Below are 19,469 nucleotides of genomic sequence, written 5' to 3'. Positions count from 1 at the left end.
TGTGCCTGGAACTTTGAAATTCATTTTCTGACAGTAAAACTCAAATTTCCAGGGAACGCAAACACAAAGAGAGGCACGAGCACAGTTCTATTTACTGGCCCAGGTCTACTTTGTTGGCCCTATTATTCTGACATAGTACCCATGGAAACTGCTATTAAAAGAAAACTTCAGTAAATCAAAATCTTTTTTTGTTCCTGATCCCACAAACAAGAGTTTAACAACTAAATTCTCCTTCAGCAGAGGGTTTATTTTAAAATAAGCATCCTAAAACTGTAAGTTTGGAGTGTCATTCCCTTATTTTCAAAGTGCTTTAATCAAGTCATTGTAGGTACTGTGTGACCTAGAGAAGGAGAGAATCTCTAAAACCAGTCAGCGTCGTTTTCCAGATTCTACCCTTTGTTGTTCTTTCACAACAGTAATCTGCCCAAAGTAGGCTGGACTGGTGCAAATTGGATGGGTCTTGTACTGAATGTTGCCACAACAAAACACACAATGAAGAGATAGACGATGGTATATAATTCCCCCTTCACTCCCAGTTATTACAAAGGCACACCAGACCCAAAAATCAGCATGACCAGCCAGTCTCAGGGAATCCAGCAACTTTTACAGGCAGAAAAACGTGCAAAAGACAAACTAGAAGAAGCCAAAAAGAGTAAGTATCTGGCCTGCGTTTATTGTATTTTCCCACTGAATACTCATTAGATAAAAACCACTGTATTTATTTTTAAATGTTGGGTTCTTTTTCCTGGCCAGTGCAACTGAGCTGCCCTGGAAGGTATTGCCATTTGCTGCTGGTTTAGCTCAGATGCAAATTACTATCCCCCAGAGCAAATGGGAAGCAGACAGGGTACTGTACCTGACAACGCCACTATCTAGCCCTAAATGAAGTCAAAGTGAGTTTTGCAAGAGTTAGGGATACAAAGTTAGGCCCTTAGTTATGATAACTTAAAGCTTGTGGCTGCTTACTTTTGATTTGGAGGAACTTTAAAAAAAAAATTAGTCAGCCAAAAGGAATATTTCCAAATCAGAAATCTGGATAATTGACAAGCATAATTATATACATGTACTTAAACTGTGCCCATACTTAATCAGGACCTGAGATGCCAGGTGCACTTACTCTGCTGTGCATGAACATACATTCCTACTGTCATCACCTCAACCACTGCCACACCACATGGGATACTCGCAGAGCCTTTTTAGCTTAAAACACCTTCCAAACCCCTTGGAGCCAGAAACTGACATCAGAATGCTAAGTGCTTCTGGCAGTGCTGAGGCACGGGGATGAGAGTTAGAGTCCGGAAATACAGAAACCCAGCTATTGTTTTGTCAAAGTTACAAAACATATTTATTGATCAAGTACCTGCTTCATCTATATTATTTTTAAGCAAATTATGTTTGTCTCCTCTTTAAGAATTATTGGTGATTAGGAAACAACTAGAACCTGTCCCTCTCATGAACTATTTTATTATTTAGTATCAGAAACAGGGCAAAAGGTAAGACCTTTCTCTAAAAAGGACAAATTTGAAGTACCAGATTCATTCACAATCTAAAGAACTGGGATAGATTTTTGTCTGTATGCTAAATATTGCAATCTGTGCCTATTAGTGTAAATGACAAAACTCTAAATGACTTAAGTGCAAGTAAGGTCAGGCCTTAGCAAGATTCCCATTTGGGATTTCTAAGATCTAGTTTACAGAAAGTTTGTGTACCGGTATGGTCATTCTGGTTAGGGGGGTGCTTTTTTTACTGTGATAATTATAGTGGGACTGGTGCTTAAAACAGGCATATTGTATTCTCCTTGCCTTACAGGAATAGCTATAGTAGTGTAGGTATAGTCTACAGTAGAAAAGGTTGCTCTATGAGTGTAGCAATACCACAAAAACTTCCTAGTATAGACAGTTTTTACCAGCAAAAATATGCTTTTGGCAACACAGTTTAGAGCAGGTCCTCAAACAAAATAAGGTACACCAGCAATTGGATTTTTATGCCAATATAGCTGCGTCTACACTAGGGCTTTTGCTGGTATAACAGTGGTCTATCGATGGTATTTTCAGAATTCTTCTATGAACCATAATTTAAAGCATTATAGTTTTTTATTCACTGTCTGAATGTCCGTGTTTCACAGCAGTAATTTAACACAGACCAGATATACTAGTTTAAATCCAGAATAATTTCAACAACTTCTGGATTTAGACCTATGTAAATGACAGCAGAATTTGACTCATGATTGGAAATAAATAAAATAGAATGTAAACAAAAAAAACAAATATTTCTGAAACAGTCATTTAAAAATACTAATGTATCTGTTATAATTATCACTTAACAGGTAACCTGTGCACATAGTAATTTGTAAAGCAAGTCAAGCATATTCTGTTTCAATTCAGAAAACACCAACTTTGAGCCAATTTGTACCAGTTAACATCAGAAGATCCTGCTCACAGGTTGGCAATCAGCAAATCTCAGTTGCAAAGCAAAACAGTGAACTTGTCCTACCTGTTCTAATGCAACCCTTTTTATGTTAACTGTAAATATGACCTGCATTGAAAAACAGCTGTTGTGCAACTTCTCCAGTGGATTTTGCAAAGGGGATAAGCAAATGTCCTCTGGAGCCTAGAATGAGACTACCAACTCATTTCATACATTGCAGAAACAACCTTTGAACCCAAATCTCCCTTTAAAATTATGCCACCTTGCCTCCCCTATTTTCATTAATAATTACCCAGCTCTCAAAAATAAACATGCATTGTCAGAGCAGGGATGTCAGTCCAGCAAGGCTCCTTTTGGACAAAACAAGAGAGAAAAGAAACACTAATAGAAATATGTTTTTAAAACAAATGATGTATCTGGCCTTTTCTTGGTTAATATCTGGTATATAATGTAATATAAAAACTGCAAATACCGAACCACTAACATATATTAAATTTGTATAAAGTGCGGCATATCCTCCTCAAAATGAGTATTCCAAATACCTACATGACAGACAATTTAATGACAGGTTTCAGAGTAATAGCCGTGTTAGTCTGTATTTGCAAAAAGGAGTACTTGTGGCACCTTAGCGACTAACCAATTTATTTGAGCATAAGCTTTCGTGAGCTACAGTATGCATCGGATGAAGTGAGCTGTAGCTCACGAAAGCTTATGCTCAAATAAATTGGTTAGTCTCTAAGGTGCCACAAGTACTCCTGTTCTTTAGACAATTTAATGTGGTCTTGAAACTAAAATGTTCTAATTTTTTTTAAGAATGCCATTTTAGTGCTTGGCAAATTACCATCATGTCATCCATATGTAGACACTTACCAGAGAATCCTCAATTATGTATTTGAAATTCCAAAGCATATTTGAGCAAGGCAGCTTTAGTTTAATAGAAAGTGATACATACATTTTTTTTTGACTAAAGTAAAATGTGGCATTTGCAGAAATGACCGATTTACCATGATTTAGTTTTTATGCATGACTTCACAAACCTGCAGCAGTCCTAAAAATCTCACCAATACTTTACTAATCAAGTCTAGTATATTACTATTAAAGAACTACTGCTCCAAGAGTACATTTTTATTCCTGGCGCCTTAGAGTCTAACCAATTTATTTGAACATGAGCTTTCATCCGATGAAGTGAGCTGTAGCTCACGAAAGCTTATGCTCAAATAAATTGGTTAGTCTCTAAGGTGCCACAAGTACTCCTTTTCTTTTTGCGAATACAGACTAACACGGCTGTTACTCTGAAACCTGTCATTTTTATTCCTGGCAGTATTTAATAATACTTTCCAGCTGAATAGAGGAGATGACAACTAATAAAGGGCTACCGAACCACAAAAGGTGAAACTGCAGCCTGGCCAGCATGATGGCAGTGTAGAGGGGTAAGAGAGCCCTCCCCCCACTCTCCCAGCACCACCTTGCAGGGGTTCGGAGCATCACAGAAGGCGAAGCACCTTCAGCAGAACTGCTATGTCCTTTCCCATACAGGTGGGGAGAGGGGATGGGGAGCAGGCAGAGCCAGTGCTGTTCTGCTGCCTGTGCTCCCCTTCCCCAATAAATGTGCCTTTTCAATGAAATTCTCTTTGTGGAAGATCTGATTATTGTTGCTGAAGTTGGTGGCCATGGTTTTTGGTCAAAACTCGAAGTCAGCATAATTATACATTTACACACACCATCTCAAATTTATTTATTGATTATTTTTGCCCCTCCCAAAATGAATATAGCAATCTCTCTTTGTCATCAGAATGGCCTTCCTGCCTTCAGATATTTCTAGCAGACGCTTCTCAATAGCCTTGGCTGAATTTCGGTTTTGTGCCATCACCAAACATGTAGTACCAGATCCCCTGACTTGAGCAGAGCTATACTGATTTACACAGGCAGAGAATCTGACCCATAAAGTTATCTGTATCCCTGAACAACAGGCCTAACTTTGAAAAGCAAGACTTGTGCAGATAGGGTAGCAGACAAGAGGTTAGTGTTAGACAAACTGATTCATTAATTTTGGCGTGCCTCTAGTAAAACAGCAGGTTTAGATATATTAATACTTAATGTAATCAGGTGCAGCAGTCTATGCCCTATTACATACGTAGGCAGCAATGTCCACTAGCAGCAATTCACCCGTAGCTCTTCCAAAACAAAGTCACTGGTGTGCCATGACCAATGGTATCATGGAGAAACTAAATGGCTGCCACTGTTAAGTGACAACCAGTGTGTGGCAGCAGATATGGTATATCTTACTTACTAGAACACAGTAAAAAAATTTCTGTTTTTTTTAATTCATCAGATTAATTACCAAAACCAGAGAAATCCAATTTTGTAATGTGTCTTAGTTTATTTAATATGGGGTCAGGAGGGATTGTTCGTGATTAAATGGGTAACAAATGTACTAGAGATGGGCCCCAGCTGGAATCCCAAATTTGAAACTCCCCCAGACTTAAGGGTAGCTTAGTTAGTTCTCGAGAACCAAACCCAGATTGTGGATGATGTACATCAGCACAGCTCCCATCAAAGTCAATTGGAGCTCCATGGGTTTACATGTGCTGAGAATCTGACACCCTCATTTAATTATTAAGGGGTAGCGCTATAAAGCTTTAACTGGAAACCCAGATCTGAAGACCTTCAAATTTAGAGGGGTTGTATTTCAAAATAAAGACCCAACCCCAGCTCCAAATTCTGTTGGTTAGGCCAATCTCAAGTATTTACATGAGTCATTCAATCTATGCTTACTGCTTCTGGATATTTGGAGCAGTAACAGAACCTGATGTAGCAAAGTCTGATTCAAGAAATAGAAGAAAAAGAATATACTTTAATCTTAAATGGGTAAAAAAATGTCCATCCTCTGCCCTTCTCTACAAACTCTTAGTGATCTCCAGTGACATGTGGACTCTGACAAATCTAATTAAGTAAACATAAAAACATTCCACAAGATGGGCTGATGTTCAGTAAATCCACCAGGTTCTACACTGTGTATTACTCCTTCTGTATAAAGGCTTTATATAATCATACCTGATCCCTCCTTGAATCCCACAATAAGCACATTCAGTGAGTCAAGTAGCCCATAAATCAATACGAGGCTTTTAGGAATTTACTGCTTCTAAATCTATTCACTGAAATGCTGGTAGTGACTTGGGACTGGCCTGCTCACTGAGCAGATAATTTACCCCTGAATCAGTCATTTTTACTTAGAATTTTCTTGAGTTACAGACCCATTAAAAGCACTTTTTCTGGCAAACTTCAGATTCATTTTTGAGCTATGCCTAGGAGAGTTATATTACTGTATGTTACATCTGATATGGCTTCATATGTACAAAACAACTGAAACCAATCCACAGTAGCATGATGTACTACAGAAGAAATGAACAATTGCCTCAATCTGATGCTGCTGTCTGAACTAAATCATGTACCAAAAGTGGATAGTTAGGGCCTGAAAGTGTTCTTACTTACACCAGTTTTACAACAGGTTTCAGAGTAACAGCCGTGTTAGTCTGTATTTGCAAAAAGAAAAGGAGTACTTGTGGCACCTTAGAGACTAACCAATTTATTTGAGCATAAGCTTTCGTGAGCTACAGTATGCATCTGATGAAGTGAGCTGTAGCTCACGAAAGCTTATGCTCAAATAAATTGGTTAGTCTCTAAGGTGCCACAAGTACTCCTTTTCAGTTTTACAACACTGATTTCAGTAGAGTTACTCCTGATTTACACTGGTGCAACTGACATCAGAATCAGGCCTTCAGTGTCTAGCAGACTCTGAGAAATGGCATTTGAGGACTACATGCAGGGCAATTTTAGTAGGATAGATTCAAAATGTGACATCTCTTGGCAAGTTTCACTGTAAGAGCAGATTAAAGCTGATCAAAATGCTTAATAATGTATAAAGGCCTGGCATATTTAAGGATAGTGTGGGAGGGGTTGTGGGATTGGCTGGTTTTATCTTAGAAATATAAGGAACATCAACTCTTAGCTCTCCGCTTTTGCTGAAGAACTTATCTGGGGGTTTCAGAAAAGGATTTTTTTTTAACTCTCACACTTTAAATAAAGGGAGGTGCATGTGATGAGCCTTTTTCTCCAAAGCATTAATAAGTGTAAAGTTGTGAATAGGTGTTAACCAAAAAAGAAGCTATTTTAAATAGACTAAGACTTGCTTTCTTAAATGCCCAACGTTCACTCTCATGGTTCTTGGGTGTGTGTGAACAAATGATTTTGGGGATCTCTGACTGAAATAAAAATTGAAAATAAATTGGTTCAAGTCAACCCAAAACAAATATTTCTGGCAAACTGAAAAAGTAAAAAAATATCATTTTTGCTCAGCCTGAAACAAAATACTTAATTTGAGTGGCTTTTACCTATTTTAAATAAAGCTGAAGTAAAATTTCAAATAAAAATCTAAACTTTTGTTTTGAAAACATCAGCATGAAATGTTTAAATTTTTAGGATTTTTTTTTTACCAAAACAATCCAGCAAATTTTATGCAAATTCACAAAATGTTTTGGTTGACCAGAATCTACAATTTTTGGCCAAAAAAAAAAAAAAAGTTTCATCTGAAAAATGTCATCATGCTCTGCGTGTGATATCATCATTTCATTCATTTATATGTCATCATAGAGTCTTCCAGGCATGACAAGACCTAATATAAAAACAAAAAAACACAAAAGTGACAAACCCATTTCTTTTTCCCCCTTGTGGATCAGTTTTAAATCTAGCATTTATAGCTCCCTCCAGGAGTGCTGGAAGAATTTTTATAGTAGGGGTGCTGAGAACCATTGAACCAAACTGTAAACCTTGTATAAATAGAAACCACTTCAAGCCAGGGGGTACGGCAGCACCACCAGCAGCCCTAGTTCCAGCAACTATGGTTCCCTCAGCTGAAAAGTGCTGGTTTCCCAGACAGCAGTTTGTGGAGAATTTGTAGGATCCTGTAGGGATTAGGGGGATTTTGACAAAATCCTATGAAACAAATACACATATAGATATCAAATTCCAACAGTTATCACAAATTCACCACTTGTTTCATGTTCCAATTCCATAAGCAACATGTTTCTATTAATTCTTTCTCTCTCCTCCTACACAGAGCATCCTGTCAGATCCAGGAGTTACATAGATCATATCCAACACTGCACTGATTTTACACGCTGTTAGTACTCATTGACATCAGTGTGACTGTTCACAGTGTGTAAAGTTAAGCATGTACATAAGTCATTTCAGAATCAGGGCCTTAGTCTTTATTACAGCTAAGGGTCACTTAGCATAATACAGTAAAAGCTGGGTTATCCGACACTTTATTAACCAGAAAGCGCTATTAACTGGCATTTCTGATATCTCCCAACTAGTAACTGGGACTAGTATACTGCCCAGGAGGTTATGCAATTGTACATTCTGCACTCTACTTTCATGCAAAAGAGGCAGAAGACAAGTAAGCAAGCTGCCGTCAGGGATTTATTCAAAACAGCAGCTTCCAGGGTGTCATAGGGTCATTACAGATTCAGCCCAATCTCCTACACCTTCTACATCTACAAATGATAATTGATGTTGATAATGATGACTCTGAGGCACTGCAAGATCCTGAAGTGTCTTCTGAATCATCAAAGATTAAATTATATTCAGTATAGTTTTAATGTTAAGTGTATTTTTAGTGATCTGGGTGTATGCCATGTGCTTCCCATAGTGATATATAGTTTCATAAGATAACCTACTGTATAGAAAACTTTACCTGTATAAACGTAAGTGCTTCAAGAAACCAACCACTCTGCAGTGCAGTACTGGAATGATGAGTCCTTGTATACTATTTTATTCTTGATTAATTTTATTGTATTCTAATTCTTTGAAAATTGGTATTCCATTGGTAAGTATAATTCTTAGCTAACCGCACACTCCTGCCCCTTCCCCCCCCATTCCTAACATGCCAGATAACAAAGATTTTTCTGTAATAAATAAATAAATTAATATTGATTTTGCCATCACTTTCATGTTTCCACACATTAGAAAACAAAAGCTGCTTTGATGTCCTCTGTGTCTTAATCACCCACCTGTGCATTTTACAAGTGTTAGGATGAAAGGGGGGCGGGCAATAAAATGTAAATGTTGCAACTTAGCTTGTTAGTGGCTGAGCTGTATCTTCAAAGTGCCTTGGAAATTTGCCAGCATTAAATAGAATCCAGTTGGTGTGGACTGAAGGGTTCCTGGCAGCGAATCAATACAGCAAATCTTATAGAATAATGTCTCTTCCAATCAGTGACAACTCAAACCTGTTCTCTGATTGCTACTGTTGCCAATTAAGCAAAGATAAGCATTTTATTTGAACATGAAGCAGTGATAAGAAATGGTCATTTATGTTGTGATAAAGAAAATCAGTTGAAAATGCCGTATGCTCTATTGTTGACAACCCTACCCATTTTTTATGATTGTTGTGTACTTGTAGACAAGAAGGGCCTGATACCATAGGTTGGGCGCTTTCGTGACTTAGGACCACAAGTTCTATTGGCTTTCAGTGGAACCTGTGTTCCCTAAATCATTTAGGCACTCCTGAAAATCTTACTAGTAATCTGCAAGCAATCAAAACTCTCAAGTACTTTACTGGGGATTCAGCACATGGAATACTATGCTGTGTAGAATAAGTACTGTGTGGAGACAACCATCTCTTCAGGCACAATGCTAATTTCAAAGTAACCCTATGTTTCCTCTCTCTGTCCAGGAAAGGGAAAGAGACTGAAGCAAGCCAAAGAAGAAGCCATAGCAGAGATAGACCACTACAGGTTACAGAGGGAGAGGGAATTCAGGCACAAACAATCTAATGTAAGTAAGAAGCTTACATACATATTTCACTATGTCCATGGAAGTCAATAGAGAAGGGGAGGACATGATTCAATAAGCATTGTATTAAGTCCTTACTGTAGATCCTTTATATACGGTACACTATCAGCTGTCCAACAATTCATAATGAATTTACTTATTCACTGAAAATATTAGCAATGGGGCTGGACTTCAAAGTTCAGCTCTTTTCACAAACTTCAGGGACTTTTGGATCTGGGGCTTTGGATCCAAACCTTACTAAAATTCAGGACTGTTCAGATGCTGGGGATCATTCAGGCCCGTCTCTTGGGAAATATATATAATGCACATATTTTTTGAAAAGTACCTTCAGTTTCTCTTTTTTAATGCCAGGCAGATTTTCTGTTAACATCAGAGCAGAAGCTGGAGTAAGGTACAATTCTGGTTGCTAACTAATATACAAAGAGTTCAGCTGCAGTGACTCAAAGCTTATCGATGTCAACAGTTATCTTTCCACTGACTTCAGAAGGCTTTGGGTCAGGCCCTATGAAAAGCTATTGCGTTTATTCATTTATAGTGTCGGACAAAATTTTACAGGCAAAACATTTTTTCAGTGAAAAATGCAGATTCAACAACACCACAACGTTTTACAAGTTTGTGTTTATGTCATCAAAATTTGGTTGCAAAAAAACCAAAACAAAAAACAGAATTCTGATCAAATGTGAACTTTTTGTTTTGGAAAATTTTTGGTTTGAAATGACTTTTCATTGCAAAATTTCCTTAATTTGTTTATATACATAAAAATCCAAAATGATCTTTCTTTCAACTTTTTGATTCATCAACAAGTGGAAAAATATTCACTTTTGGTCCAAGCCAAACAATTTTTCTAAACTGTCCGTGAAATGCAAAATCTATTATTTATCTAGTTCTGATAATTTAATCTTAGCTTCCAACTATGCACACAGCAACATCTGTTCAAAACTGATTTTTTTTCCATTACATTTTTCAGAGTAAAACAGTAATCTGGCTGGCATTTTTTCACCTGAATTTCTGAAATTTAGTAAATTTTAGATATTCCATCATTTTTCAATTTTCTTTGCTGTTTTCATGAAGGGGTATCACAAACTATTCTCTTTGCTTTACTGGACTTCCTTTTTGTCTGATTCCGTGTAAAGCTACAACAGCTGAATGGGGTGGGGAGGAGAAGAGGAAGTCAAATTTATCAGCTTGTCACTTCAGCCAGAGTGTCAGCTCCAAGAGATAATCTCACAGTAAAGCAGGCAGACTTGTCCTGCACATGCTATTTCAGATTTTTACTGACAATTGAAAAAAAGGTAAAATATCTTTCAGATGTGTTCACCTTTACATTCAAGCCAGAAAGAGAGAAATTGTCGTCTGATGTCTGAAACAGCAAAGGAGACAGAAATTTCTCTGTGCCTTACTTTGAGCAAAGGAGAAAGAAATTTCTCTGTGCATTATTTTGAGCACAATCTTCTCATTACACCCACAATTACCACACTGAGCTAATATTGTAGATTGTGAATTGAAGCAGTTTACACAAGACTACAAGAGCACATACAGCTCTTCCAGTGCCAGCATGTTGTAAACGATCATTACAACCCTCCTTCACTTTCCCTGACCCCTTTATGTCGGACATTTGTCTGTCCCAGAAGAATGACAACATTATTAACCCAAGCCTGGAGGGCAGTACGGAGGGCAGTGCCAGAGCAGTGGTCCCTAACTAGTTCATGTGCTGGCTCATGTGTTCCTATGAAAACATTTATAATTCCACAGTTATTACAGCCACATTTAAAGTTCCCCATTGTACTTAGCATCTTGACTGTGGCTCATTAGAGACATGTTGGACTAAATTCTGTGCGGACTCACACCCCAGCCACAACGTATCAGACCATAATACACAATAACAATAAACAACAATTGGTGTTGAATAAGAGTGATAATTGCTAATATCCACTTTAGCAGCGTGCAAAATTTGAGCACAGATCTGGATCCAAAATTTGCCAAACAGCTCTATCTTTATAGCAGACTAAATCAACTCTCTCCCCAGGATTCTAACTTTGGGGTGTACAAAATCCATTTCTGAATGTTGAGAGTCTCTCTCATAGTGAAATAACACTATGGCCCTTCCACATGAGGATCTCCAAGAGCTCGATAAACATGAATGAATTAAGCCTAAGAAATGGAGTGTAAATAAGTGCATAATTTACCTGGTTAATTTAAACTACAATGAACGGGTTACACAACATCCTTAAGGTATGGCACCTACCTATGGAGATACAAGGCCTGATGCTGATCTCATTCATACCAGATGTAAGATTAGGAGCAACACTATGGAAGTCATTGGTCTGACACTGCAGTAAAATCCTCAAAGTCAAAACAGATCATAACTTAAATACAACATCAAATGAAGTTCAATAATATGAAGGGTTTGAAATCAGTAGTAGAAAACAAGAACATGAAAAAATCTAGGCAGAAATTCAATCGTTAATTAACTTATAACACTGTATGTTTTTCCTATGGTGTGAATTAAGGGGGAAGGGTCCCTGGTGTGGAGGAGGCTCCACCCAAGTGCGTAGTAACACTCTTGAGCATTTTCCATAGGGTTGATTTGGAGACAACATCTAGCTACCCTGAATCTGCATAAAGTTCTCTCTATGGAGATGGCTCGCTATGTGGAAGGAGTCAGATCTTTCCCAAGTAAAGGCCCTCAGGGTTTGGCCCAAAGTTAAGATACATATAATGCTAATTATTATCCTCAGAAAAATAATTATTACAGATAATGATAATCCCTTCCCAGCATTTAAAATTTTGTTTGTTTCCTTTTATTTCTCTCAAACTAGCAAAAGTTTTAATTCTATATTATAGATCAATTGTTTACTCGATGCTACTTAGAAAATGAATATCATTTCAATGGAAATCCTTCTAAAGGATAATCTTTATTCATTCACTTTGTCATCTTTGAAGGCAAAAATTGGGCTAAAGTCACAAGGAAAATGAATTTGGTGATATTAGGTGAGCAGCAAGAGACCACTGATTTGGTCGCCTTCATGTATCCTCTCTACACACACATAACATGCATCTTTTGAAAGCTTATTATGTCTACTTTAAGATGAAGTATATTGTGGACCTGTCAAATGGTGCTGTTACCACAGAAATGAGAACAAACAATGACACTATCAACATGTTAAAATGACTACTTTGAAATATTTGCATTAGTTTCTGGTAGTTTAATGACTCTCTGTACTATTTCAAGACATGAAATCGGATTTTTTTGTGACCTCAAATCATCACAATAGCAATCTAAAGGGTAAAACAAAATGTAATAATAAATTTGTTAAGAGCACTCGGCCTCAAATGCAAAAAAATCACAAGCCACGTAGAACACAGCTGAATTGCTTACCTGCAGCATTTGATTTGCAGTACAAGCTGCATACACATCAGAATCAACAAGAAGCTTTAGCAATCCTGCATCTCCCCAGAATTTCCCAATACATGCTATAAAACAGCACAAGGTACAAATCATAGAATCATAGAATATCAGGGTTGGAAGGGACCTCGGGAGGTCATCTAGTCCAACCCCCTGCTCAAAAGCAGGACCCATACCCAATTAAATCATCCCAGCCAGGGCTTTGTCAAGCCTGACCTTAAAAACTTCTAAGGAAGGAGATTCCACCACCTCCCTAGGCAACGCATTCCAGTGTTTCACCACCCTCCTAGTGAAAAAGTTTTTCCTAATATCCAACCTAAACCTCCCCCACTGCAACTTGAGACCATTACTCCTTGTCCTGTCCTCTTCCACCACTGAGAATAGTCTAGAACCATCCTCTCTAGAACTCTCTCTCAGGTAGTTGAAAGCAGCTATCAAATCCCCCCTCATTCTTCTCTTCCGCAGACTAAACAATCCCAGTTCCCTCAGCCTCTCCTCATAACTCATGTGTTCCAGACCCCTAATCATTTTGCTGTTCATATTGGTACCAAGTTCATTTGAGACAGTCCATTTCACTTGCCGAGCAACAGCATACAGCTGCTGATTCTTGGTGTCAAGGACATGCTGCTGTCCTACAGCGGCTGACATTTCAGCACTGTAGGACAGACTCTGGCCTTGGCAGCTGTCTTGTATCCACAATAGGTGCATATGCAACTACTGTGTAGGTGCTTTTCTTTGTTGCAAGCTATCAATATCATTTGGTATTGGCAGGACATCATGAGGTAATAGTCTTAAAGACACCAGGAGAAATCTTGGACAGAGTTCATTGGTAAGATACCAAAATTTATTTTCTCAAGTACTTTTTCATGGCAAGTCAGTTCTGGACGTGTTCTAGTTTTTCAAATGCTGCATACTGCATCAGAGACTCTAATTACTCGGGGAGACTAAGTGACTTTTCTTTCCCATGGTTCAGTGAATTTCTCATGATGCTGGACTATCTGCAGTTTGTTCTTGAAATAGCACTCTAGCCACGGAATGGAAGGTATTCTTTCCATCAGTGGTCTCTGTGTTGATGTCTATACTATCATCTCCATCATGAATGAGATTTCTACCAGCATGAAGTGGTTCAATTCCGTTTGGAATGAGCACACCTCACTGGAGTCTTTCTACTTCGGCTGTTGCCGCATTAGTCATGAATCACCTTAGCTCATCATAATTGATGCAGAATCCCTGATGATGTTGTATGTCAATTAAATTGCATGACCCAAACTCAGGTGTAGCTGCGTAGCAAAGCTTATGTGTAATGGTGTGATAATTTTGGACCTGTTAAATACTATGCACTGCACGACTGAGAAGCAACTCCTCTGACTGTCTTCTGAGGTATGACACTCATTGCTGTCTGAGTTATATGCCTCTTTATCTAGCAACCAAAGGACAAACTCCTGCACTAATTAGGGTACAAAAGCAGCTAAGCTCTGTAAACTGCAATCACCTGGCATTGGATAATATGCGGAGGCTTTCATTTTGGCTATTTCAGACTGAAGGACTGAAGTAGCATTATACAAAACCACTTGTTCATTTGAAAGCTGGTCATCAGGCTCACTCATCAGAAGAACATCTATAAAACATTTGGATGAGTTAAGTTCCTGCTTCAGATGACTAGCAGCTTAGATACCATCAGCTAATGTCATTGCACTGAAGAGAATGATGGTAGACTTGCCTTGTCCATGTTGTGTATGGAATGAATTTGCAAAACCTCATTGTTGTTTCTGATCTTGCCTGTAATTTGGGACTGGAATAGCTTGCAGCTTCTACATCTGAGAGAAGTAGAGCTTTATAGCTTTTTAGCAGCTTGGACAGGAGAAGAGCCTTCTTGTTTCACATAAAGATCATTGTCTATCTCTTCAATCAGCTGATAAAATGCAGTGTCATAAGTGTAACTAGATGGTTTTGCTTTAAGATTTATTTTACATAAATAGGAAGAAAGGCATGTTGAGTGATACAGTGCATCCTTAGCAATCAAGTCTTCCACACATAGTCTGTGCAACATGTCATCATCTCCTCTTTCAAGTGCTGTCTCCCTTACATTGGTTGCTCTCTAAAATGTTTCTAATTTACAACTTTTCTTATTTTTCTTGCGTGTTTCTCTCAAGTAAACAATGCACCAGGATCAAACACTGGAGGATGTGCTTGCTCTGGTGACTATGAAAGCATGTGAACATGATGCTCTCTGCTCAGATTCAGAGTCAGTTTTCTTTCCTGGGTTCAATACATTCCTGACATGTGCCAAATTTGACTTGCTTGTGTTTTTCCAAAAGCAGCCCCGGTGATAGAATATTGGTGGCACATCACCTAAACTAGATAACTCATCCAGTCGCCACCAATACAATTAATCTCTCCTGGCTTCGGCTGCCAGCACCACAGAATTCTGTGCAGCTCTGGTGGCTTCTGACAGTTTTGCGTTCTTTTGATTTTTTTGACAAACAACTCATTTTTCAATGCTTGTGGGGAATCTTTTTCTCTTTAACGTAAGCTTTACGGGACTTGTATCCTCCACAACTTCATATATTTCCCTGTGAAGGTAAAATTCCGATGGTATATTGTGAGCACTATCACAACCACCACCACCATTTTCCATTTTGTAGACGTATACAAATTTGTGCTAAATTAGATACAGTTTAGACCTATGGTACTATCAAAATTGCCATTTCCATTTAGTGAGCACTTGATTGAAGCCCAGCATGAAGCTGTGTATTGTCATCTCTAACAGGAATACTGATCTGTGCAAAATTAAATTTAAAAGCTAGATTCTAGACTATTTCAGTGGCTTGTACTACATGCATCGGCAATTACAAATTAAAACCTCCTACCAGGCAAACTATTTGCTACATTGTATGTACAAAAGCTTATAAATGGAGGCACATTACATTAGGAATTCACATGCATTTAAATCTACCCACTATGCAGTATAAACCATTGGCACATAATCTGCTACTACTGGTGCCCAAACTTCAGCAAGAGTTTGATCTGGTCAGCAAATTTCAATTGAAAATATAGGAAACTATAATCACGTGTGAGACCCTGACAATTCAGAATATGCAATGCAAAAACATTTCATGTAAGTATGTTGCAATATGTTGATATTTGCCCTTTTTATCACATGCTAAACAGCGTCATCATTTCTGAAAAGAAAAACAAACTTGGCCATGCAAAACTAATATATATTTTTAATGCATTGTCATTTGGTAGCTTGGACCAATAAACACCACATTGAGGTGTTGAAATTAATGTAAACAGTATTTGTGGAACTGTGCAAAAAAACGACAATCATTTTGGGTACCATTGTTTCACTTTGCCTTAAGGCTTACAGTACCCCTTGATAGCTCTACATCAGACCTCATCTAAACACACACAAAATAAATTTTCCAATGATACATGATGAGGGTGTGCCAACATTAAACTCCAAAAATATGGCCCTTTTTGGAGAATTGCTGCTCACCTATATGCTCCCTTGTATCTTGTGACCATTGGACCACAACACAATTTGCCTCAACAAGTAGCCTCGGCTCAAGAGAACCACAAGACTGAAACAGTAGTAAGGGTGTGCCTTGGAACCACAAAACCTAAAATTCATACTATGTATTGCTCCTTTATCACACTCACAGGATGTTCTCTTTAGCTATGGGTAGCTACTGTATATTGCACTATTTTTAGAATTATCTGCAACAACAGACCAGAGAAAAACTGCAACTCTTATGAAAAAGCCCTATAGAATTGAATATTGATGACTACAACTGGATTATATAGAGATCTAAGAGGCTATCAATCTCTATTCATTTCTTTTCCCAGGTTTTGTGAGCCATCCTACAGCAAGGAAGATTATGTTCGATTAAACTCTTTAGGACTTTTCTATAAGGGAAGCACACTCACAGGAAGTTGGGGCAGTGGAGGGATAAGTGGAGGGATAAGTCACAGATTTGGAATGTGTGCATCTGTTTACAACATAACCTTGCTAAAATGTTCCGCTAGTCAAGAAAGAAGGGAAGATACAATTACATCCAAAGCGAATGTCCTGATATTTATTGTGCCAGAAGCTGTCTGGTATTTGGCCAGATAAGAAAATGTAATATTAAAAGGCCTCAAATGAGGCCTATTGAGGGTTATACATCAGTAACCATGGAAGATGTTTCAGTGCTTTGGAAACACAAAGGCTTCATTTTTAATTTATTTATTTATTAGGAAGCATTCCCATCTTCCACACTTCAAAAGCCATGGTTTGCATTAATTTTATAAGCTCAAACAACCTATCAGTGATAGAATGTCATGGATTAATCAATAAAATGAAAATATTCAAAAATGTTAAAGAGAAAAAACTCTTCATAAACATTGTACGCAACAGTGACATTGGAAACCTGCACTACATGGGGACATTTCAACGCTAACAAGTATCCAAAGCGTTCCCATTAATCCTGTTTATTATGTTTATGGTTTAATGTACTTTAAACCTTACTTTTACAGAGTACTGTGAAAGGTTTGCATAATGTTTATGTTCGGGGATAGAAAGACATTCTTAGAGGCTGCCCTGGCTACAGTAAACATGGCTGTGATGTAAGCCTTTATTTTGCTCATAGGGTTTCTCTTGTTTTGCCTTTGTAGATAATGGGATCCCAAGGTAACCTCTCCACTAAAATAGAAGAGCAAACAACAGAAAAAATCCGAGACATCACCAGTAGCTTCCACAAGTATATGGAAAACATAATGAAACAACTTTTGAACATTGTATATGACATCAAGCCTGAAATCCACCCAAACTACAGAGACACAGTTTAAATCCCATTGATGTGTGCATGTATCAACAGAAGGCACACTGTTTTCCTAGTAACCCAAATCATCATCTCCTTTATGGGATTGTCTGTACATGAAAGAGAAACACTAAGCCCAAAGCACACAGCTATACACAAAAATTTTTATGTGACAAAATTCTATGAGGTTTCCCAAGAATTTGGTGGAATGGATTTGTTTTTCCTATTGATAGCTATTACCCTGTCATTTAAATAGTAGAAAGTTGACAACAGCAGAACAAGTGATTATTTGACACTGACAGCTTTTTAGTGGGTGTCTTTATTTCTTTTCTTATATAAAGTGTTCTGTACTACTTGGGGTATTGCATGAAATTGTTTGTCCCAATCCTTAGTACATTTTAAATGATCAGATATGTAATAATGTTTCATTTTACTTAAAATTAAAGAACTTCTTTCTTGTTTTGAGCAAATGGACTGTGTTGGTTATGGATATTATAGTAGTAGGCTGTTTCAGTTTCCTGTATGCATTTGCAATGACATGTCTAGAGTAATGACCCTTAAATCACAATTCAGACAAGTTGGGTGACCAACACGACTAGAACAACGCTACATGCAATAACATAGTTCATATTTCCACAGTGGTGGCTCTTCGTAATTTATAAAATGTAAATGCACAATATAGTTCTGGCTGATTTTACATATTTACCTGCCATGCCACTCTCAAAGAATTGTCCTACTGTTAAATTGCACCATATACCCTACAGGCTTTGCTTTAGGTCTGAAAATCGATATAAATGATTTATACTAATAATGAAATAGCTTTAGCTCAAGATACATAACAGAATATCTGTCATGAAGCAAAAAAAATTAGGTAGGGCTGTTTTCTGCAATCCTTACATTGAATACTACCTAAATCCATGAGGAGTTTCACTGAAATCAAATTACTTAGGGCCAGATCCTGTTGCTTTTACATTGGGCCAGATTCTCCCATCTTTACTCACCTTGAGTAGTACGTGAGTCCTCAAATAGCTCCATTGATTTTTGTGGAGTAGAATACCACTCAAGGTGAGAATAGCAGAATCTGCCCCATCCTGATCCAGCCCCTTAGAAGTCATTGGAAAAACTCCCATTAACTTCAATGGGATTTTGATCAGGCCCTATGTCATGAGCTCAGCTGAATGCTTGTTTTCATTAGAAAATTATGTCAAGTTAGATCATAACCTTAAGGAGTTGCAATAACTAGCAAAACAATTACCATGACTTTTTTTAGTCTATGTAGACTGAAACAAGTTGTGTTCCACTTCATGCCAGTGGGTCATAGGCAAATCCTTGTTCCAGTTAGGTTTACCCAGATGACATGGCGTTAAACACAGCTTGCCTCTGTGCAGAGAGACTGCACTGCCATAGTAAACTGTGTCAGTTAACATGAGTCCTCAAGGTTGTATCCTAATTCTATATAATCATCTAGTGAAAACAAGTGCTGATTATTACATTTTCTGTGGTTGCTTAGACTCTGTGTATACAAGCATACTTCAGACATGAAAATTTATGTCTGTTCTGAATTCCAGACTAAGAGAATACTGAGTATCAAGGAAAATATTTTTTGGGTGGCTTCTTAGCAGTTGCTAACAGAGCACTTATTCTGATGTTTCAAAATGAAAAGATACACTGATTTGCTAGTGGAATGAAGATATGGTGTGAGTTAAAACAATTCAGGGAGAATGGTGTAAGACAATTTCTTGTAATGGTTGCAACTTAAAAGTGTGGAATAATTGTTTTCAGAAAGCTTTAAAGCTTTTCAGACAGAGGATTATCTTCTGATTTCAGTTAATCTGGTGTAATGCCAAAATAAGTACAGTGATTTTAGTGGAGGTACTCCAAATGTGCACAGGATTAACTGAACCTGGTGTACAATGTAGAGGATAACTAACTTAATTGTTTCAGAGTAGCGGCCGTGTTAGTCTGTATCCGCAAAAAGA

At 37.8% G+C, this 19,469-nt stretch overlaps 1 protein-coding gene across 1 annotated transcript; it reads left to right on the top strand.

Moving 5' to 3' along the window:
* Positions 1 to 548: 548 nt before the first annotated feature.
* On the top strand, positions 549 to 17,945 carry ATP6V1G3 (ATPase H+ transporting V1 subunit G3). The gene is made up of 3 exons (XM_073358219.1): positions 549 to 652; positions 9,164 to 9,264; positions 17,345 to 17,945. Exons 1-3 carry the CDS (start codon positions 571 to 573, stop codon positions 17,516 to 17,518), a joined length of 357 nt encoding a protein of 118 aa, XP_073214320.1. The 5' UTR covers positions 549 to 570; the 3' UTR covers positions 17,519 to 17,945.
* Positions 17,946 to 19,469: the final 1,524 nt, after the last annotated feature.

The sequence above is a fragment of the Lepidochelys kempii genome, chromosome 8 (assembly GCF_965140265.1).
Source record: "Lepidochelys kempii isolate rLepKem1 chromosome 8, rLepKem1.hap2, whole genome shotgun sequence".
NCBI classification, from domain to species: domain Eukaryota; kingdom Metazoa; phylum Chordata; order Testudines; family Cheloniidae; genus Lepidochelys; species Lepidochelys kempii.
This window is presented reverse-complemented; position numbering and strand designations above follow the sequence as displayed.

Excerpts from the sequence above, each read along its gene's own strand:
- ATP6V1G3 (XM_073358219.1), top strand. The coding sequence starts at position 571 with ATGACCAGCCAGTCTCAGGGAATCCAGCAACTTTTACAGGCAGAAAAA. Across the intron at positions 653-9,163 it reads ACTAGAAGAAGCCAAAAAGA|GAAAGGGAAAGAGACTGAAG; the intron begins GTAAGTATCTGG and ends CTCTCTGTCCAG. Across the intron at positions 9,265-17,344 it reads TCAGGCACAAACAATCTAAT|ATAATGGGATCCCAAGGTAA; the intron begins GTAAGTAAGAAG and ends TTGCCTTTGTAG.